Genomic DNA, 23,361 nt, shown 5'->3' on the forward strand with positions numbered 1-23,361 from the left:
ATGTTTCAACACACAGGGTTTGTTTTTCAGCCGGCAGCGGCCATAGCTGCGGTTTGCCTGAGCTGCAACATATTGGTGTGAATTCCTGTGGGAAATGGTCGAGGGGGAGACTTTCATCGACGAGATACAGGATAAGATTAAGGCGCTGAAGGTCACCAATTCTTTCATCTGTGATGTCAATATGCAAATTATTTGACTGAATGCTAAGGTGTCAGGTTTTTCCGTTTTAGCTCACAGGGCTCTGTGGCTAAAGTCTTGGTGTGCGGACATGACCTCTAAGTCGAGGCTGTTGTCTCTGCCTTTTCAAGGAAAGATTCTGTTCGGTCCAGGATTGGATTTGATCATATCCACGGTTACGGGAGGCAAGGGAGCTCTCCTACCGCAGGATAAGAAGGCTAAGCCTAAAGGATCTAATTTTTGTCCCTTTCGCGCGGACAAGGCCCAGCGCCAGCAGCCCGCCGCGAAAGCTGACCAGCCCAAGGGTACTTGGAAGCCGGCACATTCTTGAAACAAGTCTAAGCAGAGCAAGAAGCCCGCAGAGACAAAATCGGCATGAAGGGGTGGCCCCCGACCGGTCTCTGGACCAAGTAGGGGGCAGCTTATCTCTCTTCTCAGAAGCCTGGTTGCAGGACGTTCAGGACCCTTGGGTTCTGGAAGTTGTCGCACACGGTTAAAGGATAGGGTTCAGATCCCATCCACCCAGGGGCAGATTCCTCCTGTCAAACATGTTTTCAAGATCAGAAAAGAGAGAGGCCTTTCTAGAGTGTGTGAGGGATCTCTCCTCTCTCCATGTTATCGTACCAGTACCCAAAGCAGAAAGGGGTCTAGGGTACTATTCAAATCTTTGTGGTTCCAAAGAAGGAGGATACGTTCCGCCCGATTCTGGACCTAAAGTGTTTAAACAAGTTTCTGTGTGTTCCATCGTTCAAAATGGAAATGATCAGATCTATTCTGCCCCTAGTTCAAGAGGGACAGTTCATAACAACTTTAGACTTGAAGGATGCTTACCTTCATGTGCCAATTCACAGGGACCACTTCACGTTCCTAAGACACTTCCAGTTTGTGGCCCTTCCCTTTGGTCTGGTGACGGCCCCGAGAGTCTTCACGAAGGTTCTGGGGGAGCTACTTGCAGTGGCCAGATCCAGAGGCATTGCTGTCGCAGAGGATCATTTGAGGGCTCTTCTTCTTTTGCTCCAATCTCACAGTTGGAAGATCAACTCAGGAAAGAGTTCCCTAGTTCCCAGCAACAAGGTGGAGTTCCTGGGCACGATAACAGACTCTATGTCCATGAAAATATTTCACACAGACCATCGATGCAGGAAGATTGCGTCCTCTTGTCTTGCCCTTCAGTCCTCCTCAAGCCCCTCGGTGGATCAGTGTATGGAGGTGATCCATGGTTTCCAGCATAGATGTAATTCCATTCTCCAGGTTCCATCTCAGACCTCTTCAATTGTGCATGTTGAGACAGTGGAACGGCGATCATTCAGCTCTATCACAGCAGCAGATATCCATGGATGCTCGGACTCAGATCTCCCTCTCTTGGTGGATAAGTCCGGAGCAACTGTCCATGGGGACATCCTTCTTGAGCCTGTCCAGTGAGATTCTGACCACGGACGCGAGTCTGGCAGGATGTGGAGCAGTTTGGGGTCCCTGGATGGCACAAGGAAAATAGACCCAGGAGGAGTCTCTCCTTCCGATAAATATTCTGGAACTCCATTCAATCTACAATGCTCTGAAGGCATGGCCTCCTCTGGGGTCGTTCATCTTCATCAGATTCCAGATGGACACCTCGGTGGCTTACATCAACCATCAGGGGGTACGAGGAGCTCCCTAGCCATGAGGGAGGTGTCTCAGATCTTGGAGTGGGCGGAGTCCCACAGCTGCTTGCTCTCAGCTATTCACATTCCAGGTGTGCACAACTGGAAAGCTGACTTTCTTAGCAGGCAATCCTTCCATCCGGGGGAATGGTCTCTTCACCCCGAAGTGTTTGCGGAGATTTGTCTCCGGTGGGGAACGCCGGAGATAGATCTCATGGCGTCCAGACTCAATTGCAAGCAACCCCGATACGGGTCAAGGTCCAGGGATCCCAAGGCAGAGCTGATAGATGCCTTAGCGGTGCCTTGGGGGTTCAGCCTAGCTTACATTTTTCCTCTGTTACCACTTCTATCTTGTGTAGTGGCATGCATCAAACAGGAGCGAGCTTCGGCCATTCTGATTGCTCCATCGTGGCCGCAGAGGGCGTGGTTTGCAAATCTGGTGTGGATGTCATCCTCTCCGCCGTGGAGGTTACCCTGTTGCAGGAATCAGCTGGAACAGGGTCCTTTTCAATATCAAAATCTCGATTCTCTGAGGCTGACTGCGTGGAGATTGAACCCCTAGTCTTGGCCAAGAGAGACTTTTCTGAGAGTGTGATTGATACTCTAATTCAGGCAAGGAAGCCAGTCACTCATTACATCTACCATAAGGTGTGGAGGACTTACTTGTCCTGGTGTGAGAAGCAGGGATATCCTTGGCAAAAGGTTAAGGTATCCAAGATTCTGTCCTTTCTCCAAGACGGTTTGGAGAAGGGTCTTGCCGCCAGTTCCTTAAAGGGACAGATTTCGGCATTATCAGTCTTGTTGCATAGGAGTCTCGCTGAGCTCCCTGACATCTAATCTTTCATTCAGGCTCTGTCTAGAATCAGGCCTGTCTTTAGACAGTCTGCTCCCCCATGGAGCTTAAACTTTTCCTTAAGGTATTGCAGAAGGTTCCATTTGAGCCTATGCATTCCATTGACATTAAGATTCTGTCCTGGAAGGTTCTCTTCCTGTTGGCTTTTGCATCAGCACGCAGAGTATCTGAACTGGCTGCCTTGCAATGTGAGCATCCTTATCTGTTTTTTCATGCGGATAAGGTTGTGCTTCGCACTGCTTTGGGGTTTCTTCCCAAGGTGGTGTCTAACCGTAACATCAATCAGGAAATAGTTGTTCCTTCTTTGTGTCCTAACCCTTCTTCTTCTAAGGAGAGGTTACTTCATAACCTGGATGTGGTTCGTGCCTTAAAGTTCTATCTTCAGGCTACAAAGGATTTCCGACAGTCTACATCTCTTTTTGTGGTGTATTCAGGGAAGTGCAAGGGGCAGAAAGCCTCTTCTACTTCTTTGTCCTTTTGGTTGAGGAGCTTGATTCGCTTGACCTATGAGACCGTGGGACATAAGCCTCCTCAGAGGATAACAGCTTATTCAACTAGAGCTGTGACTTCGTCTTGGTCCTTCAAGAATGAGGCCTCTATGGAGGAAATTTGTAAGGCATCTACCTGGTCCTCTTTACACACTTTTACAAAGTTTTACAAATTTTAGGTTTTTGCTTCTGCGGAAGCTGTTTTTGGGGGAGAGGTTTTGCAGGCTGTGGTGCCCTCAGATTAGGGTCTGCCTTTTACCCTCCCGGTTTCATTTAGTGTCCTCTAGAGCTTGGGTATATGTTCCCAACAGTAATGAATGAAGCCGTAGACTCTCCTCCCCTTTAGATGGAAAACATAAATTATGCTTACCTGATAATTTCATTTCCATCGTGAGAGGAGAGTCCGCGGCTCCCGCCCATATCTCCGATGGGCGGACCTAAATTTAATTAATCTTCTGGCACCATTTATACCCTGATATTTCACCTACTGTTCCTTGTTCCCTCGGCAGAATGACTGGGGGATGAGAGAAGTGGGGGACGTATTTAAAGTGACACTGAACCCAAATTTTTTCTTTTGTTATTCAGATAGAGCATGCAATTTTAAACAACTTTCTAATTTACTCCTATTATCACATTTTCTTCATTCTCTTGATATCTTTAGTTGAAATGCAAGAATGTACGTTTAGATACCGGCCCATATCTGTGAACAACCTGGGTTGTTCTTGCTGATTGGTGGTTAAATTCATCCACCAATAAAAAAAGTGCTGTCCAGAGGACTGAAACAAAAAAATAGCTTAGATGCCTTCTTTTGAAATTAAAGATAGCAAGAGAACGAAGAAAAATTGATAATAGGAGTAAATTACAAAGTTGCCTGAAATTGCATGCTCTATCTGAATCACAAAAAAAATTGGGTTCAGTGTCCCTTTAAGCCTTTGGCTCCTCCTGGTGGCCAGGTTCTTAATTCCCAACAGTAATGAATGAAGCCCTGGACTCTCCTCCCCACGATGGATATGAAATGATCAGGTAAGCATAATTTGTTTTATTTATATATATATATATATATATATATATATATATATATATATATATATATATATATATATATAGTTTGGAATGCACTCTGTAAATAAATTTTATCAAGTCCATACATCATGTTTTTTCATAAAAGACTCATCACTCCATGTTATTTGCTTCAAATTATTGTATATTGTTTACATCATAGTGTAATTTCAAAGTAACACAACTATATACAAAACAGCCTTTAAATACCACAGCTACTTACGCTGACTCATCTTTACTCTGGTTACTAGCAAACATCCAATTCCACCGCCATCTACTGGTCAACCTTCATATAGCAAACATTCGGCTAGATTATGAGTTTCGCTGTATGAGTAAAAAAAGCAGTGTTAAGGCTCATAACGCTGCTTTTTCACTCCCACTGGTATTACGAGCCTTGCAGGTTTAGGGGCACTGCAAATTAACTTACACAATTTGTGTGAAGTCTTATTTCAATGGGACTTCCATAGCGCCGGTATTACAAGCTTTTTCTGGGAGGCCAAAAAGTGAGCTGTACAGCCTATCCCGCAAGATTCGTAATGCAGTCTAAAGTAAGTAGTTATGAGTTTTACACTACAAAGCTGTAGCATAAAACTCATAACTAAAGTGTTAAAAAGTACACCCATAAACTACCTATTAACCCCTAAACCGAGGCCCTCCCGCATCGCAAACACTAAAATAAAATTATTAACCCCTAATCTGCCGCTCCGGACATCGCTGCCACTATAATAAACATATTAACCCCTAAAAAGCCTCACTCCTGCCTCGCAAACATTAAATATTATTAACCCCTAATCTGCCGCCCCTAACATCGCCGGCACCTACCTACATTTATTAACCCCTAATCTGCCGCCCCTAACATCGCCGCCACCTACCTATATTTATTAACCCCTAATCTGCCGCCCCCAACGTCGCCGCCACTATACTAAATTTATTAACCCCTAAACCTAAGTCTAACCCTAACACCCCCTAACTTTAATATAATTAAAATAAATCTAAATACAAATTACTATCATTACCTAAATAATTCCTATTTAAAACTAAATACTTATAAAATAAACCTAAGCTAGCAACACTATAACTAATAGTTACATTGTAGCTAGCTTAGGGTTTATTTTTATTTTACAGGCAAATTTGTATTTATTTTAACTAGGTAGAAAAGTTATTAAATAGTTATTAACTATTTACTAACTACCTAGCTAAAATAAATACAAATTTACCTGTAAAATAAAACCTAACCTGAGTTACACTAACACCTAACCTTACACTACAATTAAATAAATTACCTAAATTAAATACAATTACCTAAATTACAAAAAAACCACACTAAATTACACAAAATAAAAAAAGATATTATCAGATATTTAAATTAATTACACCTAATCTAACAGCCCTATCAAAATAAAAAAAGCCCCCCAAAATAAAAATAAACCTAGCCTACAATAAACTACCAATAGCCCTTAAAAGGGCCTTTTGCGGGACATTGCCCCCAAAGAAATCAGCTCTTTTACCTGTAAAAAAAATACAAACCCCCCCCCCAACAGTAAACCCACCACCCACACAACCAACCCCCCAAATAAAATCCTAAGTAAAATAAACTAAGCTCCCCATTGCCCTGAAAAGGGCATTTGGATAAGCATTGCCCTTAAAAGAGCATTTAGCTCTTTTTCTATTGCCCAAACCCTAATCTAAAATGAAAACCCACCCAATAAACCCTTAAAAAAGCCTAACACTAACCCGAAGATCCACTTACAGTTTTGAAGACCGGACATCCATCCTCAACGTCTTCTTCCCAAATGAATGTTCCTTTAAATGACGTCATCCAAGATGTCGTCCCTTGAATTCCGATTGGCTGAAAGAATTCTATCAGCCAATCGGAATTAAAGGTGAAAAAATACTATTGGCTGATGCAATCAGCCAATAGGATTGAGCTTCAGTCCTATTGGCTGTTCCAATGAGCCAATAGAATGCAAGCTCAATCCTATTGGCTAATTGCATCAGCCAATAGGATTTTTTCACCTTTAATTCCGATTGGCTGATAGAATTATAGCAGCCAATCGGAATTCAAGGGACGCCATCTTGGATGACGTCACTTAATGGAACATTCATTCGGGAAGAAGGCTTTGTTTGAAGAGGATGCTCCGCGCTGGATGGATGAAGACTTCTGCCCATCTGGAGGACCACTTCTGCCGGCTTGATGAAGACTTCTCCCAGCTTTGTTGAGGACTTCTTGCCGCTTCGCTGAGGACTTCTCCCGGCTTCGTTGAGGATGGATGTCCTGTCTTCAAAAATGTAAGTGGACCTTTGGGGGTGTTAGGTTTTTTTAAGGGTTTATTGGGTGGGTTTTATTTTTAGATTAGGGCTTTTGGGCTGGAAAAGAGCTAAATGCCCTTTTAAGGGCAATGCCCATCCAAATGCCCTTTTCAGGGCAATCGGGGAGCTTAGGTTTTTTTAGTTAGGATTTTATTTGAGGGGAGTTGGTTGTGTGGGTGGTGGGTTTTACTGTTGAGGGGGTTGTTTGTATTATTTTTTTTTACAGGTAAAAGAGCTGATTTCTTTGGGGCAATGCCCCGCAAAAGGCCCTTTTAAGGGCTATTGGTAGTTTAGGTTAGGCTAGGGTTTTTTTATTTTGGGGGGGCTTTTTTTATTTTGATAGGGCTATTAGATTAGGTGTAATTAGTTTAAATATCTGTTAATTTCTTTTTTTATTTTGTGTAATTTAGGTAATTGTATTTAATTAATTTAATTGTAGTGTAAGGTTAGGTGCTAGTGTAAGACAGGTTAGGTTTTATTTTACAGGTAAATTTGTATTTATTTTAGCTAGGTAGTTAGTAAATAGTTAATAACTATTTAGTAACTATTCTACCTAGTTAAAATAAATGCAAACTTGCCTGTAAAATGAAAATAAAACCTAAGCTAGATACAATGTAACTATTAGTTATATTGTAGCTAGCTTAGGGTTTATTTTATAGGTAAGTATAGGTAAGTTTTAAATAGGAATTATTTAGGTAATAATTGTAAGTTTTTTATTTAGATTTATTTGAATTATATTTAAGTTAGGGGGTGTTAGGGTTAGACTTAGGTTTAGGGGTTAATACATTTAGTATAGTGGCGGCGACGTTGGGGGTGGCAGATTAGGGGTTAATAAATGTAGGTAGGTGGGGCGATGTTAGGAGCGGAAGATTAGGGGTTAATAAGTATAATGTTGGGGGCAGCAGATTAGGGGTTAATAAATATAATGTAGATGTCTGCGATGTTGGGGGCGGCAGATTAGGGATTAATAAGTGTAAGATTAGTGGTGTTTAGACTCGGGGTTCATGTTAGGGTGTTAGGTGTAAACATAAATTTAGTTTCCCCATAGGAATCAATGGGGCTGTGTTACGGAGCTTTACACTGCTTTATTGCAGGTGTTAGACTTTTTTTCAGCTGGCTCTCCCCATTGATGTCTATGGGGAAATCGTGCACGAGCACGTAAAACCAGCTCACCACTGCCTTAAGCAGCGCTGGTATTGGAGTGCGGTATGGAGCTCAATTTTGCCTGATAACGCCGGGTTTATGAAAACCTGTAATACCAGCGCTGTAGGTAAGTGAGCGGTGACAATAATGTGCAAGTTAGCACTGCACCCCTCATAACGCAAAACTCGTAATCTGGCCGTTTGTTTTTCTATGGTGGACTCCGTTTGCTAAAAAATAAACTGACGAACAATGATGTCAAAAGTAAGTTACATTATAACATGACATATACCATATATTATAATTACAGAAAACAAGAATAAGAGACATGAGTATTCAATCCCTTAATTGTGAGTAAAAATGTGTAGTCTATCTAATGTTTATGTGGCTGGTCCTATATTGGTAAGACAGAATGCACCTTTAAAGGGCAGGTCAACCTAAAAGTTATTATTAAATATTTAGATAATGTTGACAGCAAACTGTAGGTTAATTCTGCTCTAAATATAGTTTGCAAGTAAAACCACTTACTATTTCAAAAGCTGAAAAACAAGGAGAGAAGAGCGCAACCGGACTCAAGTGAAGAGAGTTTTTATTTTTACAAAACAAATTAAAACAATAAAACAGTAGGTATTCTGTGTACCAGATATGCAAAGTAAATGGGCATGTAAGACACAGTTGTCTCAAAGATACTGGTAAGTTACCGCTCCCCAGGACGCCTTCCAATGCAGCAGGGTAGTGTACTCAGTCCTCAGCTGATTCCCCTGTGAAGCGTGTGTGCGGCTCGTCAGCTGTAAGTCTCTGCGATAAGCCGGTTCCGGTTTAAGCCGGAAGTCTGTGTCTTTCACTGCCGATACAGTGTATCATCTGTTAGAAAGTCCTCGACGGCCGTTTCGTTCCCTAACGTGGGAACTTTCTCAAGAGGTTGCTCAGACACAGACTTCCGGCTTAAACCGGAACCGGCTTATCGCAGAGACTCACAGACTTCCGGCTTAAACCGGAACCGGCTTATCGCAGAGACTTACAGCTGACGAGCCGCACACACGCTTCACAGGGGAATCAGCTGAGAACTGAGTACACTACCCTGCTGCATTGGAAGGCGTCCTGGGGAGCGGTAACTTACCAGTATCTTTGAGACTTACATGCTTATTTACTTTGCATATCTGGTACGCAGAATACCTACTGTTTTGTTTTAATTTGTTTTGTAAAAATAAAAACTCTCTTCACTTGAGTCCGGTTGCGCTCTTCTCTCCTTGTTTTTCAGCTTTTGCCTTTTCCTAAAGGATATTCAATGATACACCCTCAGAAGAGCAGCATACACCAGTTTGTTTGGTGAGGACTAATAACTTGATATACCTAAGAATTGTAAGATAATCTTTACCTGTGGGACTTATCTTTTTGGAATCATATTCTGAAGATTTTATCTTATTCAGAGTGTGCTACATTTTATTTGTTATACTATATTTTATTTGTTATACTATATTTTATTTAATTGTTCACTGTGAATTTAATTACTTTACTGTGAATTTCACAGACGCAGTTTGCTGAATTTGTCTATTATATCCACATTTTAGGATTTTTAAAGACATATCACGGGTTTATACTGTGATACGTTGGGTCATAAGTTTTTGTGTATATATATATTTTTTTCACATCTCTATTATAGTTTTTACATCTATATTACACACTACACTATATATCTCTCCTTACCAGTAGCGCTGATACTTTGTTCCTTTGTTTTGTTAGCTACACTTACTATTTCACCTCAGGCCGTTTTGAAATGGCCGCCTGACCCCTCCCGTCCTGACGTCACCCTCCAGCTTCCATTGAGTGTTCCAAGTCGATCCTGTGCGTTCCTCTGTTTCGCGCATGCATGGTGTGGTAATTGAAGTCATCAGAAGTACAGCGGTCCCACAGCAGTTTTTACAACTCCAACTGCTATGGGACCGCTGTGCTTCTGATGACTTAAATTACCACATTGCTGCTGACAGCCGCAGGATTGACCACCGGCTGAGGATTACCTGGTAGTCACTGGAATGGTAGTCTTCTGCTGCCAGCCAGCATGTTATATTCAAGATCTGCTTTAATCTGGATACTGATGTCAGACTAAATAGAAAAAAAACGCTCATTGTAGTTCAACAAGATTTGTAGGTAACAGTAACATATAATTGCATCTTTATACACCAATGTAACAGATTGCACGTTATAGCAAAGCAATGGACTAGCCCTTTGGGTTTAATAAAGGAGTTAAATTACATTGCATTTCAAAACTGGGGTGGTGCTGTTATATCTGCACATGCCTACACCGGAGATCAAAAGATTCTTTAATGGAGCCAGAAGAGATCTGGCTGGCAGCCGAAGAGAACTAACAGAGATCTTCATACAATGTTTCCTCTTCCAAACTCGGCAGACTTTTGTTGGGCAGTTCCTTATGTATACCTCTAGCATACCTGTTAAATGCACCTTTAAAACCACAGAAGATAAAATATAAGAAAGCAGATTTCATTATATTCTTAATTAATAGAGGAAAAGAGTCTGTTAAACCTTACTTATGCCAGTCAGCGAGTGATTCATTTTATATCCTGTATTGTGCTAGTTAACTGCCCACTATGTAGCTGGCTCAGCATGTCCTGGTAATTTGATGCCCAATAAAAATAATGAAGATCTCTTCGTCTGCCTGCCAGATCTCTTCTGGCTCCAGTAAAGCATCTTTTGATCTCCGGTGTAGGCATGTGCAGATATAACAGCACCACCCCAGTTTTGAAATGCAATGTAATTTAACTCCTTTAGTAAACCCAAAGGACTAGTCCATTTTTGCAAAGCCCTGCAACCGCTTAACACTGTATGCTCTGACCGCTTTGCTATAACGTGCAATCTGTTACATTGTTGTATGAAGATGCAATTATACGTTACTGTTACCTACAAATCTTGTTGAACTACAATGAGCATTTTCCTATTTAGTCTGACATCAGTATCCAGATAAAAGCAGACCTTCATTATAACATGCTGGCTGGCAGCCGAAGACTACCATTACAGTGACTACCAGGTGATTCTTTGCCTGGGGTCAACCCTGCAGCTGTCAGCAGCAATGTGGTAATTTAAGTAATCGGAAGCACAGAGGTCCCACAGCAGTTGGAGTTGTAAAAACTCCTGATGACTTCAACTTCTGATGACTTCAATTACCACTCCAACTGCTGTGGGACACTGGTGTGCTGCATAGAAAAAACGCTATGGTACCAAGCGTTTTTTTTTTTTTGTTCCTGACTCCAAAACCGGCACATTGCGCATGCTGGAAACAGAGGAATGCGCAGGATCGACTTGGAACACTCATTGGAAGCTGAAGGGTGACGTCAGGACATGAGGGGTCAGGCGCCCATTTCAAAATGGCCTGAGGTGAAATAGTAAGTGGTTTTACTTGCAAACTATATTTAGAGCATAATTGGTCTACAGTTTGCTATCAACATCATTAAATAAATTATCTAAATATGTAAAAATAATTTTTAGGTTGACTTGCCCTTTAAGGAAAGAATGGCAGTGCACAGGTCTTCTATGAGACAAGTGCTGGATACAGGAAAAACGGATCAGCCAGTGGCACAACATTTTTTGGATTATAAACATCCATTGGCTTCTTTAAAATGCTGTCCCATTGATCAGATTCCTTAGTTAAAAAGAGGAGGTGACTGTAAGAAATGATTGTATGCTTGCTTGTAACCATAGTGCATAATGATGAGACTGAGTAAGCAACTGTGTTTATTTAGAGTGGTTAAAGGTTGTTTTGTACATAGCTGTGTTACCTTGAAAAAGACCCCAGTACAGGGCCGAAACGTTGGAATTACACTATGTTGTGAACAATATACAATAATTTGAAGCAAATAACATGTAGTGCTGAGTCTTTATTGGAAATATATGAGTATATGATTTCCGAGCTATGGAAGCCGGGGCCAGATTGTCAAGGACTGATGCAAGGGTGGAGTTTTAGTGGCAGATAGATTTGTCAGGGCAGGAAAAGGAGGGGATGGAGCTGAGAGAGCTAGCGAGCTGTTGTTGATCTAGTGACTTGATGCTTTTGTGAAGTATGGTTTGAGGGGTAGAAGGAGGGAGAGTTTTAGAGAGGGATGTGATGTTATAAGTGTGGAGATTATGGTCAGAAAGAGGAAAAGGGTAGTTTGTGAAGTTTGAGATAGTGCTTCTATAGCTGTAAATCAGATTTAGGGAGTGACCATCTTTGTGAGTTGGAGAGTCAGTCCATTATAACAGGCCGAAAGAGGAAGTGATTTGCAGAAGTTGTTTTGTAGAGGAGTCAGTGGGATTGTCAACAGGGAGGTTGAAGTCGCCAAGAATGAGGGCAGGGGTTTCTGAGGAAAGGAAATAAGGTAGCCAGGCAGCAAAGTGATCTAGAAATAGAGTTGAGGAGCCAGGGGAGTGATATATGACTGCAACACGTATAGAGATGGAAGAGCGAATCATGTGGGTTTCAAATAAGTAAAATGTGAGGGAAGGGAAGGGCTGTATTTGTTGAAAAGTGCAACGAGAGGAAAGTGAAATACCAACACCACCTCCTTGTCAATTATCAGACTTAGGAGTGTGGCTGAAGTGGAGACCCCCATGTGACAGTGCAGCAGCGGATGCTGTGTCTGAAGGAGAGAGCCCGGTTTCTGTGAGAGCCAGAAGGTTGAGAGAGTGTGAGATAAAGAGGTCATGGATAGAATTGAGCTTGTTGCAAACAGAGCGAGAGTTCCAGAGGCACAAGTGAAGGGGTGGTGACTTTATATGCAAGAGGAATGAGAATAAGGTTACCAGAGTTTTGTTTTTGAAGTATATTAAAAGGCACACATGGGTGTGCAAGGCTAGGAAGTTCTGGGGGACCAGGATTAGGGGAGATGTCACCAGCAGCTAGTATGAGCAGTGCAGGTGGTGAGGGGGAAGGAGTAATTGAATGAAGTAGTTTGTTATAGAGACAAAAGGTAGCAAATATGAATATATTGAGCATTTTTACAAACTAAGCAAACAATGGATAAAGCACCGTATTACAACAGAACTTGCCTTGTCCCTTGTCCAATCCTTGTTCAATCCTTGTATAATTATTTTGCCCAATTCTTAGTGCCTCACTTTTAAATGTTCATTGAAGACATGTGAACAGATGATGTTATAATACTGCTATCTAAACCTGCAATGCTACCCCATAGCAGTGTTAAATTTATAGGACAGAGCGTCCAGCGGATTCCAATAAATTATATATATATATATATATATATATATAAAGAAAAGGAAAAAGTAAAGAAGAGGAAAAGGAGGTATGGAGGTATAAGAGTTTTTGTGATGAGAGCGTTAAGTACAGTTTAAGGTAAGAGTCCACGGCTTCATTCCTTACTGTTGGGAAATACAACACCTGGCCACCAAGAGGAGGCAAAGACTCCCCAGCCAAAGGCTTAAATATCCCGCAGGCAGGTGGGTGCTCTTGGTGGGCCCACTCATTGTTCTATCTAGGTTCTTTGGACTGTTGGTAGATTTGTGTCTCTGGGACCACTTTTTGCAAAATGTTTTTCGTTCCCTGTTTCGGACGAACTGGGACTTTGTGTTTCTTGAGAATCTGTTTTTAGGTGGGTGCCTTTATTGGTCCGCCTCTTACCCTCCCGTTTTGGCATTCTGTGTCTTTGGCTTGGGTATAAATTTCCCATAAGTAATGAATGCGGCTGTGGACTCTTTCCCATTAGGAAGAAAAACATAAATTATGCTTACCTAATAATTTCCTTTTCTTCAGTGGGAAAGAGTCCACAGCCCCCGCACATTTTTTTGAGGCGTTGTTGTTTTTATCTTCTGGCACCCTTTCACCTTGATGCTTCTTCCACTGTTCCTTGTTCTTCGGCTGAATGGGGTATAGGGGAAGTGGGAGGAGTATTTGTCTTTTGGCTGGAGGGTCTTTGCCTCCTCCTAGTGGCCAGGTTCTTATTTCCCATAAGTAATGAATGAGGCTGTGGACTCTTCCCCACGGTAGAAAAGGAAATTATCAGGTAAGCATAATTTATGTTTTTACTTGCTGTACTTGTAATAACAGGAGAATTACTGTCTTGCACTCCATGTGACCAGGTGTGGTCTATATTCATTTCCTCCATTCCGGCTGAGACTTGAACCTGAGGAGAGCGTTTCCTCTGTTAACTGACTGGGTCTAGGAGGTGGTGAGTGCCCCAGCCATTGGGAGTATAAAGGAGCAGTTTTCTATAATAAAAAAATGTTTTTATTTGTGTTCTTTTGTGGGTATAACCTGAGCTATGGAGGAATCTGACATGTTAGAAGGTACTCCTTCTGTACTAAATCATACCTGTTTATATTGTGAGGAGGCCGTTCTTTTCCCACCCACTCAATTATGTTCCACTTGTCTTAACACCGTTATAAAGTCTAAGAAGGAAGACAAGCCTGCTAAGCCATCTACCTCTCAGGACTCGGCGTCCCGTGAGATTACTACCCTTGTTTCATTATTCACTCCACATGCAGTTCCCCGTAGCATATCTAACCCTCCATCCGGAGGGTGTCTTCTTCCTGCGGACTTTGTCGCACAGTTACAAACGGTGGTGTCAGCGGCCCTCGCTCTAACAAACGCAAGAGAAAGGTTAAACATAGCTCTCCTGACTCTGAGTCATCTAAATATTTATCGGATTTAGCTATTATGTCCCAGTTATCCGATGATGAGTTGACCTCTGTAGCTTCAGAGGGTGAACATTCTGGGTCTGAGTCCTTGGCGTCTAAGCCTCCTGCTGCGGAGGAACCTTTCTTTAGATTTAAAATTGAGCACTTGCGTTTTTTATTAAAGGAGATTCTGTCTACGTTAGAGGTTCCAGAGGCCGAGCTGCCTGAAGAACCTCAATTTTTATATCAATTTTTCTTCGTTCTCTTTCTTTCTTTATTCTCTTGCTGCCTTTAAAAGAAGGCATCTAAGCTATTTTTTGGTTCAGGACCATGGAAAGCACTTGTTTATTGGTGGGTGAATTTATCCACCAATCAGCAAGAACAACACAGTGTGTTCACCAAAAATGGGCCGGCATCTAAACTTACATTCTTGCATTTCAAATAAAGATACAAAGAGAATGAAGAAAATTTGATAATAGGAGTAAATTAGAAAGTTGCTTAAAATTGCATGCTCTATCTGATTCACGAAAGAAAAAAATTGGATTCAGTGTCCCTTTAAGTAAAAGTTCAGAATGTGAGTATTCATCCTAAATTTGCTGGGTGTAAGATCCTCTTGGCTGGGACGGTGGAATTCTGCTTCTATCTATTGATTCGGAGGTTGAATGTGGATTGACAATTCGGAGCAAAAATCTTTCAAGTCAGCATCCGATCGATAAGTTACTGTTTATTGTCTTTTGTTGCAATGATGGACACCGGTAACCCCCAACAATATGTAATTTTCTGAGTACGAAGACAAGTAGTTATATGTGATAGGTTCCTTCTTTTTAGTAATGTTGCCGGGCTAAGATCAGAGATCTGAATTGTAATGCCTGCGTGTTGTATATGGTATTTTGTTCTTGCATTTCTGATGACATCTTCTTTATTTTTAAAATTTAGTAATTTCGCTAACATATCCCTTGGAGGGACCTTCCCTGGTGGTTTGGGCCACAAGGCCCTATATGCCACTTTAATTTGTATATCTGGGGAGCTTGGGGTACCTTTTAGCTGTTCTAAATAAGTCCTGGAGATAACCATAAAGAGCTGATGGATTAAAGGGACACTAAATCCAAATTTATTCTTAAATGATTCAGATAGAGCATGCAATTTTAAGAAACTTTTTAATTTACTCCTATTACCAAATTTCTTTGTTCTCTTGCTATCTTTATTTAAAAAGCAGGAATGTCAAGTTTAAGAGCCGGCCCATTTTTTGTTCAGAACCTGGAATATGCTTGCTTATTGGTTTGCTAATGTAGCCACCAATAAGCAAGCACTATCCAAATTACTGCGTCTGCATCAGTTAACAAGATCTTCAAGCTTTTCCGTTAATGTTTGTATAGTTTCAGATTGTGAATTCAATTCAGTTGTAGTCTGCAAAACACATTTTTGCATGTCTCCTTGTGTTTTTGCAATGTGGGACACTCTTTCATCTAATGATGATATGTGTTTGCGAAGTTCGCTAAATAGTTATCACACTTCTTGCAGAACTTCCTTAATATCCTCTTTGAGGATAGCTGTTGTATATCATCTCTTGTAACATAGTTTACAGATGTATTTTCTAGTGATGCACCGAAATGGAAATTCTGGACTGGAACTGAACCTGAAAATCTAGGATGCACTTGGCCGAAAACCGAAACAGAAAATGTAATTTTTTTTTGCATAATAAAAGATCTTAAAACAATAATATGCTACACAATAATTTTACCAAGAAAAAAAAAACAGGCAAAAAAGAAATGAAACCGAAAAAAAACATAATAATGTTTCTCCATTCCTACTTAAAACAATATTTAAAAATCAATATACTTTATTATTCTGTATTTAGTTCTGTGTAACAAAATCAGATTAAACTGGTTTTTTTTTGTTTTGTTTTACCAATTATCCAAATAAAGTGTAGTCCTAGAAAACTATTATTATATGCAATACAGTAAGTCAAGTAATAAAGTCAAACGGCAGCTCTAGGCTGGCATCAAATTTAAACAATGCGGTACAATAATTTTACCGAAAATGCTGCAGTTTGATGTTTCTTATTGCAAAGTGATTCTTTGGGTACAGGTTCAAGTAATTCTAATGGCTTGAGGTATTGATTGAGCATTTGGGACTTCAGCCCTCTATCAGATTTTCCAACCTTCTTATTGGGCATCCCAATAAAAACTAATTGTTTCTGCAAGTATGATGTTCATGTGAGTCTGCAAAGCTGAGTGATATTTGATCTTAGAATATTAGGTAAATGGTGGATGTTCAGGAGTCTAGGCTATAAATACTTTCAAGTCAAGACAGAGATAAAGAATATGTACATCCCGTGTATATAATAGCCTTCATATAGTGGGAGAGGCAAGAGGTTAACAATATGGGTTAATTATTTTGAGGCAGCAAAGTCCCAAGTCACACTTGTATAATAGTGTCCCCCCCCCAAATAAGGTAAATAGTAAAAGTATATCCTTCAAAATGACAGTAGCTAATGCATAAAGTGTCATTAGATATTTGACTAAGCTTATTTCAAAGGGTACCTTTCCTGCTGGATATATTTATGTTAGAGGTAAAAAAAAATGCAGCTATCAACTCTGCATTACTGCGTCACAATAGGCCTTTGGCAGTTGTAGGGCCTGTAGAGGCTCTCAGTCATCAGTGTATATTAGTGCCTTACAAGACATATAAAGGCTTATGGGAATATCCCAGTTTGTCACGTTACTTAGTCATTAAAGCTTGAACCCCGGTTGAATCCCTGCACAACCATATGGTGTAGTCCGGATGTATATACAAGTGGATGGCCATCCAGTATGTTGGGGCATGAATCCTAGTACAATGCCGTGTTTTCGGCCTCCTGATATTGATCTTGGTAGTTGTGCTTTTGTCAGCCGACGTTCTATAGTCTCATCACAATCGCAACCTCTATTACAAGTCAGGGGGTACTGCTTTTGACAGTATTTTAGGTATCATAATGTGAATGCCAATGATTAGAGGGAGGTTAATTAAATGTATTTAGTCTTTAGTGTTAATTTCAAATCTTAACGTCTTGCCATTGCCACTACCCGTATTATTTTGAAAATAACTGCCTAAGAGATATAGAAGAGAGCAAATTGGTTCTTCCATTTACATATTTTGTTATCTTTTTCTATTTTCACAGAAGAATCCCTCGTCCTGGGAGTGCCCGTCCAGCTCCTCCACGAGTTAGACGACAGGAAAGTGCAGAAACTCCAGTCATAGAAAGGTAGGATTGATAACTCCAAAATAATGCTATTACATTCCTTCATTAAAGCGACAGTCTACAATATAATTTTTATTGTTTTAAAAGATAGATAATCCCTTTATTACCCAGTCCCCAGTTTTGCATAACCAACACTGTTATATTAATCAACCTTTTACCTCTGTGATTACCTTGTATTTTAGAACCTTCTGTGACTGTTTATTATCTATTGTCTTGCATTTAGCATTGTGTTGTGCTAAATCTTAAATAACTTTCTGTGCCTGAACACAGTGTTATCTATATGGCCCACGTGCACCTTCAGTCTCTCTGTGTTGAAAAGAAATTTAAAAAGCATGCAATAAGAGGCAGCCCTCAAAGGCTTAGAAATTAGCATATGAGTCTGCCTAGGTTTAGTTTAAACTAAGAATACCAAGAGAAAAAAGCAAATTTGATGATAAAAGTAAATTGGAAAGTTGATTAAAATTACATGTCCTATCTGAATAATGAAAGTTTAATTTGGACTAGACTGTCCCTTTAAGAAACACTACTATTAATAATAATGCAACACACAGACATCCACATTTGCACAGATCTCAGTGTGTTGCACTATTCAAAGAATATATCTGGTTTCAAAAAGAGCAGAACACCGCTACCTGAGGTAATATTAGCCATTTGTTTAGAAAAACAAATGCCGAATGAATGTGTGTATATAAAGCTATATTGGATCTAGTGCTATCAAATGATACAGACATAATATCAAACATAGAAGTCAAAGAACATTTGGGAAACAGTGATCATAACATGGTCACATTTGAAATCACTTTCCATAAGCGGTGTTATTAGGGTTCAACTAAGATTTTAAATTTTAAGATTTGTGGAAATCGTTAAATCATAAAAATACAGTGGAAAAATGGAAAACATTTAAAAACTTTGTAAAATAAATATACATATCAACACATACCTACAACACGTGGTTATAAAAGTAAAAAAAAATAAATCCAAGCCAATGTGGCTAAATAATAATGTTTAAAGATAAATTAGGAAAAAATGTAAGGTATTTAAATTATTCAAAGAAAATAGTACAGACTCAACATACCAAATATATAAGGAATGTAACAAAGCATACAAAAAATCAAATTAGTCAAAATTGAAAATGAAAGTTTAATTGCAAAGGATTCTAAGCAAACCCTAAAAGATTTTTTAAGTACATAAATGGCAAAAAATCTAAGAAGGACAATATAGGTACATTAAAATGTGTGAAGGGTAGCATTATTAACAATTATAAAGGAGAAGGCTGAGGTACTAAACCAGTTCTTTCTTTTGTAAAATGATGGTCCACAGTCCTCCATAACATATGGGATTTATTTCTTCAGTATACACAAGAGAGGAACCAATGTGAGATACTTTGAAACAAACTAGAACATACAAGCCCATACTATTAACTGGGATATCTCTAGAGGATATTAGGAAAAAATCTCTATAAAATGAAAGTAAATAAAACTCAAGACTCAGATGGAATACATTCAAGGGTTTTACGGGAATTTAGCATTGTTATAGCCTCTAATCTTAATTTGTCTAGACTCATCCTCAGGCATAGTACCCCAGAACTGGTGTAAAGATGATGTGGTGCCACTTTTTAAAAAAGGGAAGCAGGCCTGATCCAGGAAGCTATAGACCAGTTAGTCTGACATCAGTAGTGGGGAAGATACTTGAAGGGATTATTTTGATGAGTATATTCATGTAAACAAGATTATGAGTTCAAATCAGAATGGTTTTATGAGAAATAGATCATGTCAAACTAATCTAATTTGATTCCACAAGGAAGGAAGTAAAAATATAGATAAAGGGGAATCAGTTGATGGGATATACTTGGATTTTGCAAAGGCATTTGATACAGTGCCCCATGAGAGATTAATGTACAACATTAAGGGACTGGGAATATCTGAAAATGTTAGCTCATGGATAAATAACCATATAAAAGACAGGGAGCAAACGAGTAGTAGTAAACAGATCATACTCCGAATGGACAAAGGTCAGTAGAGTCCCCCAGGGATCAGTATTGGGTCCTGTTCTTTTTAAATATTTGTGTAAATGATTTGGAGCTAGGATTAAATAGCAACAACTCTTCTATTTTTTGAGATGATACAAAGTTGTGTAAGGTCATTAGGTCAGGGCAGGATGAACTTGCTTTACAAGGAGATCTACAAAAATTAGAAGAATGGGCAGGTAAATGGAAAATGGGATTTAATACTGGAAAAAGCAAGGTTCTTCATTTTTGAAGTAAATATAAGCAGTCAACCTATTTAAAATGGGACTAAAGTTAGCAAAACAGAGAAGGAAAGGGATTTGGGAGTAGCAAAGCTAAAGATGGATGCACAATGCAGAGCAGCAACTTCTAAGGCTAATACGATACTAGCATATATTTAAAGAGGCATTGATGCAAGGGAGGAAATAATTCTGTCACTATATAAATCCCTGGTAAGACCTCATCTTGAGTATGAAGTGCAGTTCTGGGGACCGATCTAAAAAAAAAGACATTGCAGACTTAGAAAAAGTTCATAGAATGGCCACAAAGCTAATAAGGGGAATGGTGAATTTAAGATACGAGGAGAGGCTAGCTAAACTGGGTCTGTTTTCTCTACAAAGAAGGTACTTGAGAGGTGACATGATTACTTTATATAAATGTATTCAAGGCCCATATACAGAGATGGCAGAAGCTCTGTTTATTTCTAGAAAATGTTTTGTGACAAGAGGTCACAATTTAAAGTGGCAGGTTACCCACATTTTTTCTCCCCTTTAAATGTTTCCCAATTATTCCTTTTTTCCTGCTGGAGTGTTTTAAATTGTTTACAAGTAGCTCCTTTACTCTTATTTTGGCATTTGGAATAGCTAATTTAACCTGTGGTGTCCCTACCTTTATTGAAAGTTTCTATACTGAAGTCTAGGCTATTTAGAAGCCTATGCAAACACAGCCAGCAGAAGAAATTACACTCCCAGGTGCAGGATAGTTAAGTCTGCTGTAAGTATTGAGCTTTGGTTTAGAGACAAATATAAGATAATTAAGCAAGCTCAACCCTTTTTAATAGGTTGCGGTTTAAAAGCAAAAAAGTAAAAAAAACATAGACAATATGGTTGCTCCCTCTTATTTGCATGAGAACAAAATAAGAACCTGGTTGCCACAAAGAACAGGCTTCTTTAAGTGTAACTCGAGAATATGTAAGACATGTAATTATGTGACAGAGGGTGATTCTTTCACATATTCAGTTTCAAACATAAACTATCAAATTAGACACAATCTAAATTGTAACTCAAAATATGTAATCTACCTTCTAACCTGCAGGGGGTGTCATATCCAATTTGTAGGTGCTTGAACATATTAGAGACATTGACAACCCTGAAGTTTTTACCCCAGTAGCAAAGCATGCAGCAGATTCCTCATTGGTATTGTTTCAGGTGATAGACCATGTCCCTAGTCACAAGAGGGGAGGAGACAGGGAATATAAACTAAATTTTAAGGAAGCGCCATGGATATTTACATTATGTACCAGACATCATCTAGGTATAAATTTAGAATCTGATGTAAATTTGTTCATTTAGTCCATAACCATATATGTGTGGCGTTTTTTGCCACTTTTTTTTTCTTTTACATATGAGCAAATAATAGTATAGCCCTGTATATAGCATATATATCATTTGTATATTAAGCATTTATTAATATTCACTGTGTTCTTCTTTTTTCTAACTGAAGGATAATGAAAAGGAGGAGTTAATTTCACATATGTTTTTAATGAAGTGTGTACCTTTAAAAGGCGAAGCCAGTATGTGCAGTGCATAGTGGTGAACAAGTGCAGAGGACCCGCACAAAACTTGTCTGCTGTTTTCTGCACTACTGGAATCTCCTTCCATGTCCTGTGAGCCCTGTGCTCACTATTTGATTTTATGCTGCTATTACCTGTTTCAATAAATATCAACTTTTACCCTATGAATACTTTGTTTCTTTGAGAGGAGTTGCCACAGACTTTTTGCTTTCATTTCCATTAAATGCCAATAGCTAAGATACATTTAAAAATGGTTTAGATACATTTCTGGCTAAAAACAGAATTCAGGGATATGTTTGCTCGTGTTAAATGGGTCACCTTTTTAATGGGATTGGTTTAAGCTTGTTTTTGGCGTTTTCACCCAGTTGAAGTATACTATTGTCGATATGTTTTAACCTTATGGAATAAAATTTAAGTTTCTCCTGTTAAGTATGGTCAGTCCACGGGTCATCATTACTTCTGGGATATTAACTCCTCCCCAACAGGAAGTGCAAGAGGATTCACCCAGCAGAGCTGCTATATAGCTCCTCCCCTCTACGTCACACCCAGTCATTCTCTTGCACCCAACTAATAGATAGGATGTGTGAGAGGACTGTGGTGATTATACTTAGTTTTATACCTTCAATCAAAAGTTTGTTATTTTATAACAGCACCGGAGTGTGTTGTTCCTTCTCTGGTAGAGTTTGAAGAAGAATCTACCTGAGTTTTTTGTATGATTTTAGCCGGCGTAGTTAAGATCATATTGCTGTTCTCGGCCATCTGAGGAGAGGTAAACTTCAGATCAGGGGACAGCGGGCAGGTTAATCTGCAAAGAGGTATGTAGCAGCATATTATTTTCTGACAATGGAATTTGACTGAGAAAATTCTGCCATACCGATTTAATGTAATCTCAGCCTTAAATGCAGTAGTAGCAACTGGTATCAGGCTGTCATGTATGTATATTTTACACTTCAGTATTCTGGGGAATGGCACTTCACTGGGATAATACTGTATAAATAAGACTTTAGCCTAATTTGCAGTGACTAGCAACAGGCTTTCTAATGTCATTTCATTTATTTGATGTTAAACGTTTTTGCTGGCATGTTAAATCGTTTAATTTTCTGAGGTACTGGGTGAAAAAATGTTTTGGGCACTGTTTTTTTCCACTTGGCAGTCATTTTATTTAATTTAAGACAGTTTACTGATCTCCCTCACTGTTGTGTGTGAGGGGGAGGGGCCTATTTTGGCGCTTTTGCTACGCATCAAAAAATTCAGTCAGAAGTCTCTTGTCTTCCCTGCATGATCCGGTTCGTCTCTACAGAGCTCAGGGGTCTTCAAAACTTATTTTGAGGGAGGTAATCACTCACAGCAGAGCTGTGAGGTTGTAGCTGACTGTGATAAAAAACGTTTATTTCTCCAACATAGGTGTGTCCGGTCCACGGCGTCATCCTTACTTGTGGGATATTCTCTTCCCCAACAGGAAATGGCAAAGAGCCCAGCAAAGCTGGTCACATGATCCCTCCTAGGCTCCGCCTACCCCAGTCATTCTCTTTGCCGTTGTACAGGCAACATCTCCACGGAGATGGCTTAGAGTTTTTTAGTGTTTAACTGTAGTTTTTATTATTCAATCAAGAGTTTGTTATTTTGAAATAGTGCTGGTATGTACTATTTACTCAGAAACAGAAAAGAGATGAAGATTTCTGTTTGTATGAGGAAAGTGATTTTAGCAACCGTCACTAAAATCCATGGCTGTTCCACACAGGACTGTTGAGAGCAATTAACTTCAGTTGGGGGAACAGTGAGCAGTCTCTTGCTGCTTGAGGTATGACACATTCTAACAAGACGATGTAATGCTGGAAGCTGTCATTTTCCCTATGGGATCCGGTAAGCCATGTTTATTAAGATCGTAAATAAGGGCTTCACAAGGGCTTATTAAAGACTGTAGACTTTTTCTGGGCTAAATCGATTCATTATTAACACATATTTAGCCTTGAGGAATCATTTATTCTGGGTATTTTGATATAATAATATCGGCAGGCACTGTTTTAGACACCTT

The 23,361-nt window shown here is 39.6% G+C and overlaps 1 protein-coding gene across 1 annotated transcript in view; it reads left to right on the forward strand.

Annotated features, from left to right (window-relative positions):
* The window catches only part of TRAF3IP1 (TRAF3 interacting protein 1), a 197,170-nt gene that overhangs the window by 146,456 nt on the left and 27,353 nt on the right, over nucleotides 1–23,361 (forward strand). The window contains exon 10 of the mRNA XM_053698884.1: nucleotides 17,449–17,532. Coding sequence (XP_053554859.1) covers nucleotides 17,449–17,532 — 84 coding nt within the window. The remainder of the gene's footprint in view (nucleotides 1–17,448; nucleotides 17,533–23,361) is intronic.

Source organism: Bombina bombina, chromosome 1 (assembly GCF_027579735.1).
Source record: "Bombina bombina isolate aBomBom1 chromosome 1, aBomBom1.pri, whole genome shotgun sequence".
Classification (NCBI taxonomy): Eukaryota; Metazoa; Chordata; class Amphibia; order Anura; family Bombinatoridae; genus Bombina; species Bombina bombina.